At 35.7% G+C, this 20,059-nt stretch overlaps 1 protein-coding gene across 2 annotated transcripts in view; it reads left to right on the forward strand.

The window, feature by feature from the left end:
- LOC150104404 (poly(ADP-ribose) glycohydrolase-like) overlaps positions 1 to 20,059 on the forward strand; it is a 351,154-nt gene that overhangs the window by 46,867 nt on the left and 284,228 nt on the right. The window contains exons 3-4 of one of the 2 annotated variants that reach the window (XM_090396352.1): positions 4,520 to 4,578; positions 13,815 to 13,911. In XM_090396352.1, coding sequence (XP_090252478.1) covers positions 4,520 to 4,578; positions 13,815 to 13,911 — 156 coding nt within the window. The remainder of the gene's footprint in view (positions 1 to 4,519; positions 4,579 to 13,814; positions 13,912 to 20,059) is intronic. The other variant, XM_090396353.1, reaches the window with a different exon arrangement.

Below are 20,059 nucleotides of genomic sequence, written 5' to 3' on the forward strand. Positions count from 1 at the left end.
ACAATGACTCGGAAGTCTACCAGTCAGCCCAGCAGAAGACAATCACAGAGGCTTGCAGAAATATCCTGATGTAAAATGCAGAGAGAATCCATGAAGAATACCTTAGAATATGCTGAGTGAACTTAAAATCAAAAGTGAATATCCTGACGAAATTAGTGATGAGGCCAAGTATCAACCCAGCAATTGGTAATGTACAGTTTACGCTCTCTTACAAATGAAATTGTTTAAGAAGAATGTTTGTGAATACTAGGAAAGACTAGAAATTGTTTCATTAATTTATTGAGTAAAATTGAGAATTCTGTATAGGATATAGTGAAACAGCCCGTGGTGTCTAGAACGTAATTCCTAAATGATAGAGATATAATGAGTATTTTGCATGAGATAGTTTTGTTGAGAGCATGTGGAGCAAAAATTGAATAAGTCTGTTAAATAATGTACATAGAATTGAAGGTTAAGAGTGATATATCAAGTGTATAATTAGGTGTCATGAGTGAGATTCTTTGTATGCATTATTTAAGAATGTTTATTCAGTTTAGTATTATAAAGTGTATGATATGTCTTTTTGAATTAAAATGTTTTGTTTGAGTTAACTGCTGTCTGGCTTAAATTTTGTTCTATTGCACTTGCTCATAAAATTTACGAACCGTAGCAGGAGGTTAGATAATAGATAGGCTACGACTGCAGAAAAGAGAATTATAGTTTAATAAGATTGAGTGCTAACTGTGATCTGGTTCCTTGGTCATACAAGCTTTGTTGATCTAGGATTCGGGGTGGCGCAGATAAAAATAAATTTTCTCTGAATCTAAATAAGGAATTAGAACCAGTGCTGAGACAAAGGAATAGGTATCTGCCATTAGTAATTCCTTTGTCCCACAATCCAATAGCTTCACTCTTATTAGTAATTCAGCCTAGAGATTAATTTGAGTTAAGTGAGATAAAGTTTATAACAAAGAGAAATATAGATAAGGAAATTATAAACTGACTAAAAGGGAATTTTAAATATACAGGAAAGATTTTACAATGGCCGGTAAGATTTTGATTTAAGAAGGTTTAAGTAAGAAGGAGAAAAGAACATGTGTAAGTAAAGTACATAAAAGGTAATAAGACATATAAAAGGATATTTTAAGAGATATGACAGTATTTCCCTACTGAGTGTTCCTGGTAAGATTTATGCAAGTATACTTGAGAAACGGTTGAGAAGAATTGTGGAAGAAAAGCTTGGTGAAGAACAAGCTGAATTCAGGCCAAATAGATGCTGTCAGGATCAGATCTTCACTTTACGACAAATAGTTGAGAAATAATGGGAATTTAACAAAGGTCTATATTTAAGTTTGTTGATCTGGAAAAGGCATGACAAGGTGCCAAGAGAGAAGCTATTCAATACGCTACAGTTATATGGTGTCAGTGGGGCATTATATCAAGCAATACTTAGTCTTTATTTGAGTTGTAAGTAGGCAGTTAGAATTAAAGGAGGTAAAGGAAGATGGTTTAATGTTAAATCTAGTGTGAAAAAAGGATGTACATTATCCCCTCTGTTATTCATTATCTATATAGATCACATTATGAAGGAAAGTGATATTAAACATGATATCAAAATTGGAGATGTTAATGTCAGCTCTTTGCTTTATGCAGGCGATGTTATACTTCTAAATAAATCCACTACAAGTCTGCAAGATTCCCTGACTAAATTGAATAACTGTTGTAATAGATATGGTATGAAGGTCAGCAAAAAAAAAGACAAAGACAATGAAAATAGGCAGAATCGTTGAAAATGTCAACTGCGTTGTGAACGGAGAACCTGTGGAACAAGTAAAACATTTCAGCTACTTAGGTGCGATTTTTAGTTAAGATGGTAAATTAAATATAGAAATAGACAACAGAATCAACAAAGCTGGTATGGTAGGAAGTGAATTGAATAAATTCATATGGAATAAGAGAGAAATTAGTTGGAACACTAAATTATCTGTATACAAGACAGTGTTTCAAACCAGTTTTAACTTATGGATCTGAGAGCTGGGTCAGAAGTAAAACACTTGCCCGAAGACTAGAGACCACAGATATGAGAGTCCTGAAAAAGATTAGAGGCATGAACAGATGTCATCAATGGCAATATCATATTAAAAACGAGTATATTAGGAAAGAACTTGACATTGTCAGCATCCAGGAATGCGTTAGCAGAGCTAATCTCATGTGGTATGGTCACTAAAACAGAATGGGCGAGGAAAGATTAGCAAAATAAGTGTTCTCTGCCAGGTTGGCAGGAAAACTACCCAGAGAAAGGACAAGATATAGGTGGATTGATACGGTATAAAGTGCTTAGACAATAGAAAGATAAGATCTGATGATGTTGGAGGCTTGACAAGTAAGAGACTGATTTGGAGGAAAATTGTAGATTGTAAGTTAGTAATGATGTATATTTTTCGTGTAGTACTATCATATCCTGTACACTCCTTGAGGGTACATGGCAAGAATTTGATGATGATGATGACAAAGCAGATATTGTTTGTATTCCCTGCTAATATTAATCCTTACCTTACATTGTTTAATTCTCCTGATGAAATAATGGTTGGATGAGGATGACATCCTGAGAGAAATAGAGATGGAGGAATAATTTAATTAAACAATATAATTAAATGTTTAATTAAATAATTTAATTTAATTAGTCATGGCTTAATTATTGATCATATAAACTTCTATCTTATGCAAGTTTGAAATTTTCAGGCTAGTGCATTGACAGAATCAGACCAACATGGTGTTCACAAACCATTTAATTAAATCAAAAAGGAATATTTGCAGCTTGATTCACATTAACATATATATATATATATATACAATGCATTACAATTCTTTCGTTATTTTCAATTCTTCATAATTCAAACTTAGTTCTAGTTATCTTCCTTTAAAGGTAATTCACAATCTAGAATATCCTACCAGTCATATATACACAAACTGACAATAAGGCATACCTTGAGTAAGCTTAATATCAGTTCATTATTCAATATCAGTTCACATTATCTTATTGTACCCATAAATGGACACACCTGATGTACATTCTTGTTCAGAATTATCACATAACTACTTACAATTCTTGTTCAGCACTGCATTTTACATGATTCTTTTGTTCACACGTAAGTGCTCCTTCTTGTCTTTCTTTCCTTTTGCTGGCTCATTCTTGATTTCCTGCCAACTTTCTTCTTCGTCCGAGTTGTCAATTATTCTGTGCCCTTTCGGACTCATAACATGGTGCGATGTGCAGCTCTTTCTGACAACTGACACAGTGCTTCTCAAGGCGGTGGATCCAGGTAAGAGATTGAGAACTTTAAGACCTATGACGCTTCTCTCTCGATTACCGACAATGGATCTCACATGGCGGTGGACTCAGGTAAGAGAAGGTGAAAACCCTAAGAACAAGTCCTTCTCAACATCTCGCCTTATATCGACCTCGGCTTCAGTTGTATGCATGCATGCATGCAGCTCTCAAAACTTCCAAGTGCCATATGTGGCAATTCTTAGAATTCTTCACTATTCTTAGAATTAGACATGAGTTAACAGCATTACATGATGACGGCATGCACCACATTATTTTAACGAAAGCTCATGGTTGAATTAATACAAGATTATTACTGACCAAATAACATTTCTCTAAGTACATTCCCCTTAAAAAAAAAACATATCAAAGTGAACATGATATGTTACATAGTACAAAATCTCTCATGATATGTAACTATGTCACACATACCCATACTCATCTCTCTTAGTCATCCTCTCCATATAGACATCCTTACTATCTCCACACATACATATTACATTCATGGTACTGTACCATTTTCAAAAAATCCACACTACTCCTGTTTGTCTTTTGCACTGATCTACAGCCTGATGTCATTCTTACTGCCAATTTGTCTCAAATCAGTGAATACACAAAGAAACACAAATTGATTAATACACTAAATTCAACTGAACCCTACATTCCCATCTCAGTTACCACACAATGAAATTCAATTAAAAACTATCGGTATTATCACACAAAAAATATAAAATGTAACTTATCTTTCTGCAGCTCACTAAAAACAACTGCTTTCTTATCTTCTCTACTCCAAACCTGAATTTTTCTTTTTATTGTTGTGATAAAATTTGAATAAAAGCAAGAAGACAGTTTCTTGGTAAGTGTAATATACTACTCTATCCATTGCAGGAGGGGGACTTTTCACAGCTATTTTTTGTCAATAGTTTAGTGAAAATAGTGAGTTATCTTTGGTTTTTTGGATGCTAGTACATTATCTGTCATTGCATTAGAACAGTATTTTCATCAATATAGCTTTCTAATGAACCTCACTATTATGCACTCATATGTTTCTACTCTGCAATGAAAAACCTTTTACTCAGTTGGGCTGCACTAATAGCTTATAGTTTCTTAAAAATCTTCACATATCATCCTGCTCTCGATCCAATCTTACCATCATCTTGTCCCATGGATGAGTATTCGTGATGATTGATTACTTTCTTTTTCTTTCTCCAGATGTGCATTACAAAAAAGTGCTGGGCTGAATCCTGTTGTGAAAGAAGATCAACTGGAAGGTAACTGATATTACATTATGATACTTAGCTTTGTAGATGCATTAATTTTTGTGGTACATTTCTGCATGTCTTAGTGAAATATAGAAAATATATTAGAGATATCTACAGTTATCACGTTAGTAGAAAGCATTATTATTTTATATACCATCATCTCCTACATCCCTTGCAGTATCTTTGTCTGTTAAGTTGCTTGTTCAAGGAAAGAAAAACTCCGCTACTTCCATACAAGATCAGTCAACTCACCTTCATTTGAAAAAAAAAGCCCATATAAAAATTCTTCATATCGTTATTATTACTTGATTCCTTGAAGTCCTTGGACTCTTTGGGCACTCCACTACACACATCTCTCCTACTACTTAATTCTCCACCTACACAAAATGACTACTACAATCAACGCCATCTACTGTCTGCCACCAACAACAACAGTATTTTTTGTCTGTAAATCATGATTAGAATTGAACCCAAGTCTCTTCCATTCAAAGGATGTGTGTGTGTGTGTGTGTGAGATCATTCATCTAGTTGTGCTATAGAAGCATATTACACACTTGTGATGATTCCTGGTGGAAATGTCATGTAATAATGATAATATATATATATATAGCTAGTTTCTTGAGACTGTTACAACAATTAGGGATAGAGTCAGATTAAAAACCCATAAATCCCACATGGTGTGCATTTAACACCCTGCCAAACTTGAAGTTCTTATTTTATTCTGATTTTAAAACAAATTAACAGATCAAGAACTTGGTACAAAAAATCAAATAGGAAAATATTTTTATGTACTTTAATGTGTGAAAAAGCCAGAAGGTAACCTGTTATGTCTATATAAAATGCTAGTATCATCAGAAACAAAGGAGTGAAGTTGACTGGTTTGGTACATTTTAGCCTAATTACTAAAATAAAGAGCCAAAAGGCTTCAGTTTGGCAATGCAAAATTACATAAAATTATGAAACTTTCATAGTAATTTCATTACTATGAAAGTTTCATAAGTTGACCAGAGACCTTGGTCTCTGATCTCCAGACAAGCTCTCTGGTCAACTTACGAAACTTCATAGTTTCCACATTCGGCTTTAAAATAATGCTGGAGCTAATATCCACTTTGTTTATGTAATTTTGCATCGCCAAACTGAAGCCTTTTGACTCTTTATTTTAGTAATTACTTTTACGCACTGATCGAGAGTTCGCTTACAAAAAATAAATTTCTCTGACATTTTAAGTTCCTTAGTACTGAACGAGAGTTTTTATTCTCTTGAGGTTCCTGCCTAGTCTCTGAAGAGAACCAACCAATAATGCTGGATCTAATATCCACTTTGTTTATGTAGTTTTAGCCTGAGATTATTGGCATTAGTGAAACCTGGCTCTTAGAATCAGATGTAATAACTGGAATTGAGTGCACAGGGCATAGTATTTTAAGGAAGGACAGAAGAAATAGGAGAGGTGTAACACCTTGGTGTTACTAGTAACGATATCAGGTAATTTCTGTCCAGTTAGAATAGAAGCTCATAAAAGTAGTACTTGTAATGTCTTATGTATCAATGGGTTTGAAGCTGGAGAGGGAGTCTGAGTAGTGGCATGCGGTAGGCACTGTCAAGGCCACATTATGTCAGTGAGACTAGTCACTCTGTATGGATGCCATGTTCAAGAGTCTATCTTTCCTTCCATCCAACCATGAATGAACTAATGTTGAGTCGTACAAACAATAACAGTGGCACTGCAACAAAAATGAAACTCCACCATAAACTAATTCCAAACAAAAAGACACAACATAACTGTAAGTGATGGTGTAACACCAACACTATCACTTACAGTTATCCAGAGCATTCCTCTTACTCTTGACAGAAACCCAAATAGCATCTACATCCACTACTATCCCCCTCCAATGTACTTCACATTTCCTTTCACTACAAGAGTGGCACCTGTACATTTGCAAGATCAGACATTGCATACTAGGGAATGGATAATTTAGATTCTTTCCTGCTTTTGACTTCTTCTGGCTCATGGTTTCCTTGCCTGATCTAGTAATTTTCATCTGCTGCATTTACCGTTCTCCAAAATCTGATAACCACTCAGACCTCTTCACATTCCTTTCTATGAAACTTGCTCATTCTGATGGCAACACCTGTTACTTCACCCAAAGATAAAGCTGGCCAACTAGCATCACTCTTTTCCTTGAACTCCTGCATAGATGACCAAGGGAAATCCCCTCCTACCATATCAGAATCTGAGCATTTCATGCCTCCTGTAGTTTTTCAACAGATGTCAGAAAATGTGTAAATTACGCTAAAAATTCTTCTGGTCTTGATGTCATCGCTCCAATTGTTCTCAAATATTGTACTCCAATGCTAATACCTGTCCTGCGTCACTCCATTACACATAGTAGGTACTTATTACAATGTGTGGGAGCAATCACATATCCAGCCAATTCCAAAAAACGGAGATAGAAGTCTGCCTCAAACTACTGACCAGTTGCCATCATCTTAGTCCTCTCCAGAATAATGAAAAAATCCATCAGTACCCAATTTCTCTACTACCTAGAGTCTCACAAATGAATGGATCCCACTGTTCAAGTTCTATAACTAACCTCCTAGATTATATCTCCCACTACTGGACTAGGGCTATGTTTACAAGCCTTCAAATGAAGTCTTGTAAAGCTATTACAGCACTTCATTTGAACATGGCAGTTGGATTGAACAAGATAGTGCTTTGACTTGGTTATTTAACTCGAGTTTCAACACAAGCACAATTCCTAACAAGTAGAAAGAGGGAAATATATATATTGATATTATACAAACTATATTATACAATAATGAAACTAGCAGAGAAGCAACTATCCAGTAGCTCTTGAATGATCATTTAGATGTTGGAGTTGCAATTAGGATTTGCATCCAGAGGCAGGTAGATAGCACATTAATTATTTACAAAAAACAGATAGCATTGTTAAAGATAAGTCTTACTTTAGCAATTTTATGATGACTGCACACATGAAAGATCACAGGATCTTGCATGTATGGAATCATCCCTATAACACTACAGTGCCATGTGCAGATAAGTGATTAAGGAGAAAGAGGTAGCCTATTGATATGCTTATAAAGAGTTGGAGATTGTATTCGGTGGGGAAAACAATATGGAGAGATTGTTTCAGAGAATTAGAGGTGGTTGGAATGAAGGAAAATAAGAAGTTTGTTTGGAGTTGGACAGTGTATGGATGTTTGGCCAGTGGCTGCTCTAATTCTTATATGGTTAGAAGAAAGTCGAGGAATAGCAGGGTCCATGAAAGTACCTATAGAGAAGGTACAGTGCAGAAACAGAGTGCTTATGGGAAAGTGACTGAAGGGAGCCTGTGTGGGAAAGGTCATCTATTAAATGGATTCTTCTGAATATCACTGTAAGAATTCTTGGGGATGTCTTGGGTGCACCACTCCAAATGTGGAAAATATACCAAAGTTAATTGGATCTGAGACTTGTGCTAGGATTTGAGAGGAAGAGAAGTAATGTATTGAATGAAAAAGAACAGGCTTTTTAGAGGCTGAGGAGACTATGTATGTAATATGTTTGTGCCGAGATAAATTGGATGTGGCAGTAAACTCAAGAAGAGAAGGCTGATCTTGAAAGGAAATTGGAACATTATCAAAAATAAGAGGGAGTGAGGTAGGATCTTTGTTGCAGGTAATAAGAGCAGGCCTGAGTTTTTATGGCATTGAAGTTTACTAAGTTATTTTCATCCCATTTGAGGATGTCGAGGTGGTCAGTGTTTAAGTCATAGGTTATGGAAGATCTTAAGGCTTCTATCACTTGAGTACTATAGGATTTCTTGAATGAGGAAGAGGAATGAAGAGTATCTGTCATTAGTGAAGCTGTGAATAGGATTTGAAGTCAGAGAGAAAAGGTCATTGATGTTAAAGAGGAAGAATGTGGATGAGAGTACAATCAGATACTCCGACATTAATGAAATAATCTGATGAGAGGAAGCTGCCCACCGTGACATGAAAATAAATGACCAGTGAGGAAGCTGACAATCCAATTACAGAATTCAGAAGGGAGACCATAAGATGGTAACTTGTTAAGGAAGCCTCGATGCTAGACACGATGGAATGCCTTTGAAATATCAAGAGTGATAACATGTGTTTCTCTAAATCTTTCCATGGCCTATGTCCCAGTGTGGGTGAGATTAGCTAGGATGTCAGCTGTAGAATGAGAATGGTGGAATCCATATTGGTGATCACTAATTAATAGTGATCACCAATCACTATTGAATCACTGGTTGTTGATAACCTTCTCCATCACTTTTGAAAGTACTGAGGTGAGAGCAGTGGATGATAGTTAGATGGCTGACTTTTGTCTCCCTTTTTTGGGTAAGCTGAATGTGGGTTTGCTTCCATGCTGTTGGGTAGATGCCAGTAGAATATATAAGTTTATATAGATAATATAGGATGAGTGTTAATTCTGGAGCACAACTGGAGGAATACTGTCTGGACCAGGAGCCTCAATAGTATTAAGATTAATCAGGATTTTCCTGGTGTCCTTCTGGAGAATGTTTAGAGAATGCATGCAGTAGGCAGTTTGTGGTAGTATGGGAGGTATTTTGCCTTGGTCATCCAAGCAAGTGTTGGAGGAAAAAACTGATCTCAAGAGGTCTGCCTTTTCCTTAGGTGAGGTTATCATGATGCCATCAAGATGCAAGAGAGGTGGGAAAAGGGCAGGAGTGCCCGGTATCTCCACATCTGGGCTTGGCTCCCACTGAAGAGACCTCAATAAAGGTCGAAACTAGTCTAGGTAGTGGCCCTCCCCTTAATGCATAACAGTATACATATCTGCAAGGAGATGTGTTTTGCATTGTGGGAGGTACTGAGATAGGAGTGATGTTAGCTTGCTCCACCTTTGCAACGAGTTGCCCGGTGTCGTACTTCCTTACCCCAGTCCTGAAGATACTTTCAGGCACAAACTTTGTTTGCTCACACTTGGATAAAGGATTAAACTAAATTTATTATAGGCTAACCAAGTGAAAAATAAATTTTCAATGTACATATGATTGGGTGCGGTATTAACAAAAGATCGCGTGACTCAATGACAAAGGCAAGCCCACGATTTTGAGTTGAAATGCTGATTCTCTTCAACCGAATTCAAAAATATCTGAAACTTCCATAACAATATTCACTACCTATTCCTTAAAGTTTTCAACTATTTTCATGTGCGAGATATATGTGAAACTTTTTTTTTTCCATAAAGTAAAATCGGGTACGAGTTGTATGCGAGAGCGAGTTATATTCAAGTAAATACAGTACTTATTTCTGAGTTTTGTCTTTAGCAAAGTTTTTCGGTATCTAACCCCCTGAAATACTGATCAGTGTGTAATTTGCTATCTCTTTTTATTTTGGAGGTTCCTATATGTAATTTAATTATTCTTTCTTTTCACTCCCCCCCCCCCCCCAGAACATTGCATTAGCAAAGTTTTTCAGTATATAATTGCTGAAATACTAATCAGAGACTTAAACTGAATCGCTTAGTCCAAGTCACATCAGTTCTGTTGTACACTGATCAGCATTTCATCTCTGCTTGGAACGATATGCCTTGCAAAGTGATCACTCTGTAACTCAACTATTCCTTTGCTTCTCTCAATTTTCTACCATCAGCATTCATTAAAGTTGTCCTTCATAATCATTCTTCTTTTTACCCACTACATAGTGAAAGAAATGTTTGAGAAGTGGCTTACACATATATTTTCTGATGCTATTACCCAAACCAATATTCTCAATCTCAGGTCTCCCTCCATTTCCTCAGGACCATTTCCACCCTTTTCATATTTTTTCCATCGTATTGAAGTTCTCTCCCATAATAATACTTGACTTGTATTTGTGCTAATCTGCTTATCTAAGTTATCAACATCTTCCTTTACATTACCTAGACTGTAGCAGGAATCAACTGTATATTGTTAATAATTTATGTTGTACTACCTTACCCCAGTCCTGAAGATACTTTCAGGTGCAAACTTTGCTTACTCACACTTCGATAAAGGATTAAACTAAATTTATTATAGTCTAATCAAGTGCAAAATAAACTTCATCATCATCAAATTCCAGCCATGTACCCTCAAGGGGTGTACAGGATGTGATAGTACTACATGACAAAAATTACATCATTACTAACCTCCTATCTACAATTTTCCTCCAAATCAGTCTGTTACTTGTCAAGACTCCAACATTATCGGATCTTATATTTCTATCATCTAAGGCACTTTGTACCATATCAATCCACCTTTACCTTGGTCTTCCTCTGGGTTGTTTTGCTGCCAACCTGGCAGAGAACACTTGTTCTGCTAATCTTTCCTCGCCCATTCTGTTTAAGTGTCCATACCACCTGAGATTAGCTCTGCTAACGCATTCCTGGATGCTGACAATGTCAAGTTCTTTCCTAATATCCTCGTTTTTAATATGATATTGTCATTGATGCCATCTGTTCGTGCCTATAATCTTTCTCAGGACTCTCATATCCGTGGTCTTTAGTCTTTGGTCAAGTGTTTTACTTCTGACCCAGCTCTCAGATCCATACGTTAAAACTGGTTTGAACACTGTCTTGTATAGCGCTAATTTAGTGTACCAAATAATTTCTCTTTTATTCCATATGAATTTATTCAATTGACTTGCCACCATACCAGCTTTGCTGATTCTGTTGTCTATTTCTATATTTAATTTACCATCTTCAGTAAAAATCGTGCCTAAGTAGCTGAAATGTTTTACTTGTTCCACAGGTTCTCCATTCACAACTCAGTTGGCATTTTCAATGATTCTGCCTATTTTCATTGTCTTTGTCTTTTTATTGCTGACCTTCATACCATATCCATTACAACAGCTATTCAATTTAGTCAGAGAATCTTGCAGATTTATTTAGAAGTATAACATCATCCGCATAAAGCAAAGAGCTGACATTAACATCTCCAATTTTGATATCACGTTTAATACCACTTTCCTTCATAATGTGATCCATATAAATAATGAATAACAGAGGGGATAATGTACATCCTTGTCTCACACCAGATTTAACATTAAACCATCTTCCTGTACTTCCTTCAATTCTAACTGCTGACACCATATAACTGCAGCATATTGAATAGCTTCTCTCTTGGCACCTTGTCAAATGCCTTTTCCAAATCGACAAAACTTAAATACAGATCTTTGTTATATTCCCATGCTTTCTCAACTATTTATAAAAAGTGAAGATCTGATCCTGTCAGCCTCTATTTGGCCTGAATCCAGCTTGTTCTTCACCAAGCTTTTCTTCCACAATTCTTTCTGTTTCCACAACTGTTTCTCAAGTATACTTGCATAGATCTTGCCAGGAACACTCAGTAGGGAAATACCTCTGTAATTCTCACATTCAGTTTTATTTCCCTTTTTATATATTGGTACTATGAGAGCTCTAGTGCAATCGTCGGGAATTCGTCCCTCTGTCCAGGCTTTCTGAACTATGCAGTGCAGCCATGTAAGACTCTTATACCACCATACTTCAGCATTTCTGGTCGAATATCATCTACTCCTGCTGCCTTTCCACATTTCAAGTCTTTGATGGCTTTTTCTACTTCAAGTATGGATATGTATTCCTGACTGCATGCCTGGTCAGTGTTTTTTACCACTGTGCTATCATCACTGCTTGTTTCATTTAGCAGTTTTTCAAAGTAATTACTCCATACTTCAAGGATATCTTTTTCTCCTGTTTTCATGTCACCTTTATCATCTCTAACTCCTTTTACAGCACTCTTTCCTCCATTTCTAAGATTCTTCAACAACCTCCAGAATATTTTGCCACCTTCTAGATATTTATTTTCTATATTCTTGCCAAAGTCCTCCCATGACTTTTGTTTAGCTAGTTTTACACAGTGTTTAGCATTCTTGCATTTGTCTCTATATTCTCTAAGAGCACAAGCTGACTTATTTGACAGAAACTTTTGATATGCTTTCTTCTTTTCCTTCACTGCCTCTTTAACTTCCTGTGTCCACCAGGGAGTTCTGATTTTTTTATCCTTGCAGACAACCTCACCACATGCCTCTCTGGCTGAATCAATCAATGTTTTCTTCAGAGTTTGCCACTGAATCTCCAAGGTTTGATTCCTGTTCTCAAACTCTTTCATTTTTTCTTCAATAATCTTTGTGTATTTTAGTCTACAGTTCACATCTGAGAGCTGCTCAACTTTTATTCACTTTAAAACTTTCTTACATGTCATTCTTTTCAATATGAAATTCAGTTTTATCCTGCTCAAGACTAAATAGTCATCACTTCCAATTTCAAATCCTCTGTACACTCTGGTGTCCTACACCAGGGAGAAAACATCACTATCAACAATAACATAGTCAATGAGACTTTTCTTATTCCTTGCCTCTTCTCTCCATGTGAATTTGTGCACATTTTTATGTTGGAACATGGTGAAAAATAAACTTTCAACATCTTTCTCTAAATCCAGAGTAATTTAATAAAAAGGTGGCACACCTTTTGGCAACTTGTATAGGTAGAGATGACCTTGCTATTGCTTCTGCCCGGTATCTCCACGTCTGGGCTTGGCTCTCACTGAAGAGACCTCAATAAAGGTCAAACTAGTCTGGGTAGTCGCCCTCTCCTTAATGCATAACAGTATACATATCCGCAAGGAGATGTGTTTTGCATTGTGGGAGATACTGAGATAGGAGTGATGTTAGCTTGCTCCACCTTTGCAACGAGTTGTCCGGTGTTGTACTACCTTACCCCAGTCCTGAAGATACTTTCAGGGTTTTGAAATTGTTCCTATGCTTGTTGATCTTGGATTTAAAAAAAAAAAAGCCTGTTGTCCGCTGTGGGCAATATAAATTATATTCTTGTTGTGGGCCTTTTTTTGGAATTCATTGCTGGAAGAGTCGGTATTTATGTATGTACCAACCTTGCTTTTATAATGGAATTGAAGAAGAAAATGCAGACAATCTACTTTTCTGAGTACCTGTCTTCTAACATACCTGGAATGTGTAAAAAAGAGAATCAGTACTAGACTGAAATAATTATATTCTGTACATAATTGCTGAATATGCTGTCAACGAGTTGTACATGATTCTCAAGTGTACATTGAAAAATCTTGCTTGTCATATGCCTTACTGAATTACTGCACATATATTAAGCTTATAGTAGAGACATATTTGTTTGGAGGGTTATGTGTGCCCTGTGTATGCCTGTGTTTAAATGTATTTAGATCTTTGAGAATGCTTTTTTTTTTTTCCAGAAAATATTCATACTCAAGAATCAGAAAAAGATACTGTTAGTGGCCCATCATCTCAAGATGCAACATTTTCACTTGATTCTGATGACCTGTTTCCTGAGTAAGTGGTGCTGTTTTTCTAAAATCTTGCTGTTTTATACTGTCCTATCAAAAGTCAGGAGTACATCTGCTTTGAATGCAGGAAGATGGACGCAACTATGCAGTATACAAATTTTGTGCTATATAATTGAAATTGGTGGATTTCTCATAAGTCATTTTGTCAACAGTCAACATTTCACTGCAGAACAGTAATCAGATGTTATTTGGGGGATATCTGTACATGTGTGTGGTTGACATCAATTTTGAACATTCCCACGTCAACAGTTTGCAACTTTTGCTGAAAAATGGGAGTCCATAGATGACACTTACCTCAAGGTATTGACCAAGTAGGTAGATCTGCAATATGACTGACTGGAGCCAATACTGCATGAGAAGGCTGTTCCTGTACCCCACTGTCAAATCCAAAAGAATCTGTATTTAGGGGTGTGAGCAAACATCCAGTAAGCCTCTAAGTGCTTTGGAGTACACAGAACTGCATTTTTACTGGAGAGCTGTATCCTCCATGCCTTTGACAATAACAGATACGCATTCTTTGGAATGGGCAAAAGCCCTTCAGAACTTAGACTCAGAGCAGTTATCATGTCATGCATTCTTCCAATTTGTATAAAATGTTTGGATATTGAGGATATATGTTTGGAGGCTTCAGTGTAGTTGTGTTTGGGTTGCTTCACATGATACAGATTCTCCTGATTGAATGATATAATCATGTAATCACAAGAAAGATATTTATTTAACCAAATATTTTCAGTCGGAAATAGCAGACCATCGTCAGTGGTAATACAAGAACAGTTTAAAAATACAAGCTAGAATACTAACAATAGATCGTTAAAATTATAACATGCCGCGTGATGTTTAAATCACTAAATATGAAACGGAATATTTTGAAGTACAAACATGATTGAATTTGCTATTAAAAAAAAAAAAAATTAATTAATGAGTAATCTTGATTAGACTTTCCCAGATTTTTGATATAGATATACAGTCATTACGATTCAGGTTGGGGCGATGGAGCAAGGCCTCCATGCTTTCCTTGAACAAACGTTCGAACCTATAACGGGATCTATGTAAGAGGCAAGTCTTGGACCAAAGGATGCTGTGGTTAGTTTCAATCCCGTGTTGAGCCAATCCAGACTTTTCAGGTTTGTTGTGAAGAATGGATGATTGATGTTCTTGGATCTTTTTTTCAAGAGAACGTCCAGTTTGTCCAAAATAAAAGAGATCACAGTTGCATGGAATTTGATAAACTCCAGGAAGAGATAAAGTTGAGCGTTTGTCTTTAGGAGAAGGAAAATGAGAAGACAATTTGTTAATAGGTCCAAGAACATCAATCATCCATTCTTCACAACAAACCTGAAAAGTCTGGATTGGCTCAACACGGGATTGAAACTAACCACAGCATCCTTTGGTCCAAGACTCGCCTCTTACATAGATCCCATTATAAGTTCAAACGTTTGTTCAAGGAAAGCGTGGAGGCCTTGCTCCATCGCCCCAACCTGAATCGTAATGACTGTATATCTATATCAAAAATCTGGGAAAGTCTAATCAAGATTACTCATTAATTAATTTTTTTTTTTAATAGCAAATTCAATCATGTTTGTACTTCAAAATATTCCGTTTCATACTTAGTGATTTAACATCATGCGGCTGTTATAATTTTAACGATCTATTGTTAGTATTCTAGCTTGTATTTTTAAACTGTTCTTGTATTACCACTGACGATGGTCTGCTATTTCCAGACCGAAATATTTGGTTAAATAAATATCTTTCTTGTGATTACGTGATTATATCATTCAGCCTTATGTTGCAAGTATCCTTGAAAAAACAACAGATTCTCCTGATTGTTATATATTGAATCACTGCAATGTCTTAGATTAATGTTTTGAACAATTGTTCATGTGTTTGTGGTTATAGTATGGTTGAACATAACACTTCAACATGGTTTTATTTCACAAAACTATGAGATGAAACTGTTACAGAAAAGATCAAACATGCTTTAAAGAGAATAAATAACATTGGAATCTTGCAGTAGCTAGCTAGCTTGGATATTTATTGTTTCATGACATCTACGTGAAGTCCCTCGATCAATAGGAAATTCTGGGATGTCTTGCATTTTGGATCCATCCTGGCATAGCAAATAATCAGATTAAATTCAAAACAGGATGTTTTGCATTTCATTTTGCATGTCATCTGATTATTTGCTATGTAAACAAACATTTCTATTGTTTTTGCATAATCAGTTTATCTATGTAAAAATCATATTTTACAAGAAGAATAGAATGCTGATAGTAGTTAAAGGATGAATGAAGAGGAGGGGTTGTAATCAGTTAAAGTAGCACAATGAAGACAAAGTCGGTTCCATCAGCAGGAATGGCATTATATACATCCAGAAGGTGGGATGCTGTGTGATACTTCACATCAGCAATATGACGTGAAGTCAACAACACATATTTTTGAGTTACCTAATTGTGTAGATATTTCATGTTCAGGGCCTGACAGATGGTGCAAAATCCTATTTGACATGCAAAAAAAAATACTCATCCAAGACTTTCCATTTTTTTAATATGTCCAAATAAATGAGGACTATCTTGAGGACTGATAAAAAAAATAGAAGAGGAAGATCTAGAAGCCTGCAAGAAGACATGTAGGGCTTGACAAATTATGCAAAATCCTACTAGACATGCAAAAAATATACTCATTCAAGACTCCCAATTATAATTGTGATGGGCAAATGGAATGCAAAAATTGGGAAGAGAAGGATAAGCAACATATAGGACCATATGGATTAGGACAAATCAACTACAGAGAAGAACAACTGTTGGATGTTTGCAACCAAATTGACCTAATAATTGGAAACACATTCTATGAACAAAAAGAAAGCGCAAGACACACTTGGACTGCTTCAAATGGAATCACAAAAAAACAAATAGACTTCATTTTGATTAACAGAAGATATAGAAATGGTGTCAAGAAGGTGAAAGTAATGCCAGGAGCAAAAACTATGTCTCAAACCACAGATTACTGTTAATGGCAATTAAAATAAAACTGAAGAAAACAACAAAGACAGTGAAGTGGAATCTAGAAAATTTAAAAGCAAATAAAAAATTCCGAGGTTTTCATTCCAAGATGAAATAAGTAAAGAACCGAAAAACTGGGAAAGCCTTAAAGAACTAAAAGGTTATTGGTAAAAAAGAAAGAGCCAGAAAAAAAAAAAAACATGGATGACAGAGGAAATACTGGACTTAATGGAGAAAAGAAAGAAAGCAAAAAATAAAAAAGGACAGAAAGAAGAATACAACAAATTGGATAAGCGGATTAGTGAAAGAGCAAAACAAAAATGGATCAATCAAAAATCTAAAGACATAGAAGAATTAGACAAAGAAAATAATATTGCAGAAAAATATAACAAAATTAAAGAACTCAACAGTAAGAAAAATTACATTAAAAGGATCATTCAAAGGAAAAGATGGAAAAATTATTGTCATGACTGAAGATATTAATAATAGGTGGAGAGAATACATGGCAGAACTATATTATGACAGAAGCAGATCAGAAATCCCTAAAATTGAAGATGGGAATGAAGGACTAGAACTTGATGAGAGAGATAGAAATGAATAGATAGTTTCCAAATGGGAAAACACCAGGAGATGATAATATACTGACAGAAATAATTAAAAATTTGGTAAAAGATGGAAGGAATTGTTTGAGGGACATTATAAAGAATATATACAAGGGTGGACTGAAAGGTTCTTGGCCTCGACCATAGATGGCAACACTATCAGCAACAGATTTTTTTTTCTAAGTTGGTACATCTGTCGTAAGCATCCATGTGAAGTTCTATACCCTTCACATCTACATGTGTTGCTGCTTTTTGGGATTGGGATGCAGATTGATTTCTTGAAATCCTCTGGTATCTTCCCTGTGTTGTATGAGGGTGGTCCGAAAAGTTCTCGGCCTAACAATGAAAAAACAAATTTATAATTTAAGAATTATTTTTATTTTTCAACATAATCTCCCTTAAGAGTAATACATTTATTCCAGCGATGCTCCAGCACTATTATCCTGTCCCAGTAGTGGTTCTCGGTAAGATCTGCAAAATACCCCTCTACAGCTGCAATCACTTCTACATTCAAAGAAAAATGCTGACCAGCAAAGAAGAGTTTTAGTTTTAGGAAGAGACAGAAGTCAGAGAGAGCCAAATCTGTGGAACAGGATGGATGTTCCAACAATTCATAGTGCAGATCCCTTAATTTTCCCATTGCCAAAACACCTTTGTGGGTTCAGAGATTTTCATGCGAGTGCATTTTTGATCTGTGTGGGTACATCTGTCATAAGCATCCATGTGAATTGTAAGTCATTCTTTCAAGTAGTTTGTTTTATACAGCTGTCTGAAGCAAAAGTATTGTCTGAATCCCTTGAAATGGATAAAATTGAGTATCGTGTGGTTATAAAATTCTATGTAAAAGAAAGTTTAATGCCAAAATAAATTCATTCAACATTCATAAAAGTTTATAGGCACTCTTCTCCTTTGTTTTTGACAATTAAGAAATGTGCTGCCAAGCTTAAACATGGCCGTACCAGCCTTGAAGATGATCAACGTGAAGGATGTCCAAAAAGTGTAACAACATCAGAAATCATTGATGCACAATATGGTATTGGATGACTGGCGAGTCAAAGTGCGTGAAATTGCTGAGACTATAGACATTTCAAAAGAACGTGTAGGATATATTTTGCATGAAAAATTACAAATGAAAAAGCTTTGCATAAGATGGGTGCTGCGCTTGTTCGCAGCAGATCATAAATGCACTCGCCTGAAAATCTCTGAACCCACAAAGGTGTTTTGGCAATGGGAACCTTAAGGGATCTGCATTATGAATTGTTGGAACATCCACCCTATTCCACAGATTTGGCTCTCTCTGACTTCTATCTCTTCCCAAAACTAAAACTCTTCTTTGCTGGTCAGTGTTTTTCTTTGAATGAAGAGGTGATTGCAGCTGTAGAGGGATATTTTGCAGATCTTACTGAGAACCACTACAGGGACAGGATAATGGTGCTGGAGCATCGCTGGAATGAGTGTATTAGTCTTAAGGGAGATTATGTTGAAAAATAAAAATAATTTTGAAATTATAAATTCGTTTTTTCATTGTTAGGCCAAGAACTTTTCAGACCTCCCTCGTACAACACAGGGAAGATACCAGAGGATTTCAAAAAATCAATCTGCATCCCAATCCCAAAAAGCAGCAACACATGTAGATGTGAAAGGTATAGAACTTTTAAGTCTAATTTTGCACACATCCAAGATTATGCTGAAGATAATAAAAAATCAAATACATGCAAAAATAAAGAACCAAATTAGTGAAACACAGAATGGTTTTGTGGAAAGAAAAGGCATGATAAATGTCATCTGGAACGTATCTTGTATAACTGAAAGAACAATTGAGTTAGGAAAATCTGTGCTTTATAGACTTCCAGAAGGCATTTGACAGACTCAAACATGTTATTTGAAATTCTCAAAGATTATAATATTAACAAAAAAGACCTGAAAATCTCACAGAAAGTTGGCTTGCAAAGAGATGAGAAGATTGTGGACATTGAAAGAGGAGTAAGAGAGGGATGTGTAATCTCCTCAATACTATTTAACATCTACAGTGAACACCTAATGAAGATCATACAGGAAATGGAAATAACAATTGAGATCAATGGAAAATACATAAATAATATGAGATATGCTTATGATACTGATGATACTGTGTTCATAGCTGATTCAAATACAGGATTGGAAGAAATGCTAACCAAGATAATCCAATATGGAAAGGAGTACGGAATAGAATTAAACCTTAAAAATACTAGACACATGATAATAAATAAAGGAAGTGCAATAAAAATCAAACTAGAAGTGTTGGGTCATAACATACAACAAGTGGAAAACATACAGTTACTTCAGATGCGTATTCACAGATTCTGGGAAAAGGAAAGAAGAAATACAAACCAGAATCCGAAAGGCAAAAGCAGCCTTCTGGAATAATGGATACATCCTCAGAAACGATATTGACAGCAAAACAAAACTAAGAATAATCAAAACATACATGTGGTCAGTCTTAAATTACAGATGCGAAAACTGGATATTAGATAAATATCCAGTTTTATCCATT

The sequence above is a fragment of the Typopeltis vanoorti genome, chromosome 8 (genome assembly GCF_054136105.1).
Source record: "Typopeltis vanoorti isolate ZY-2024b chromosome 8, IOZ_Tvanoo_1.0, whole genome shotgun sequence".
Taxonomy (NCBI): domain Eukaryota; kingdom Metazoa; phylum Arthropoda; class Arachnida; order Uropygi; family Thelyphonidae; genus Typopeltis; species Typopeltis vanoorti.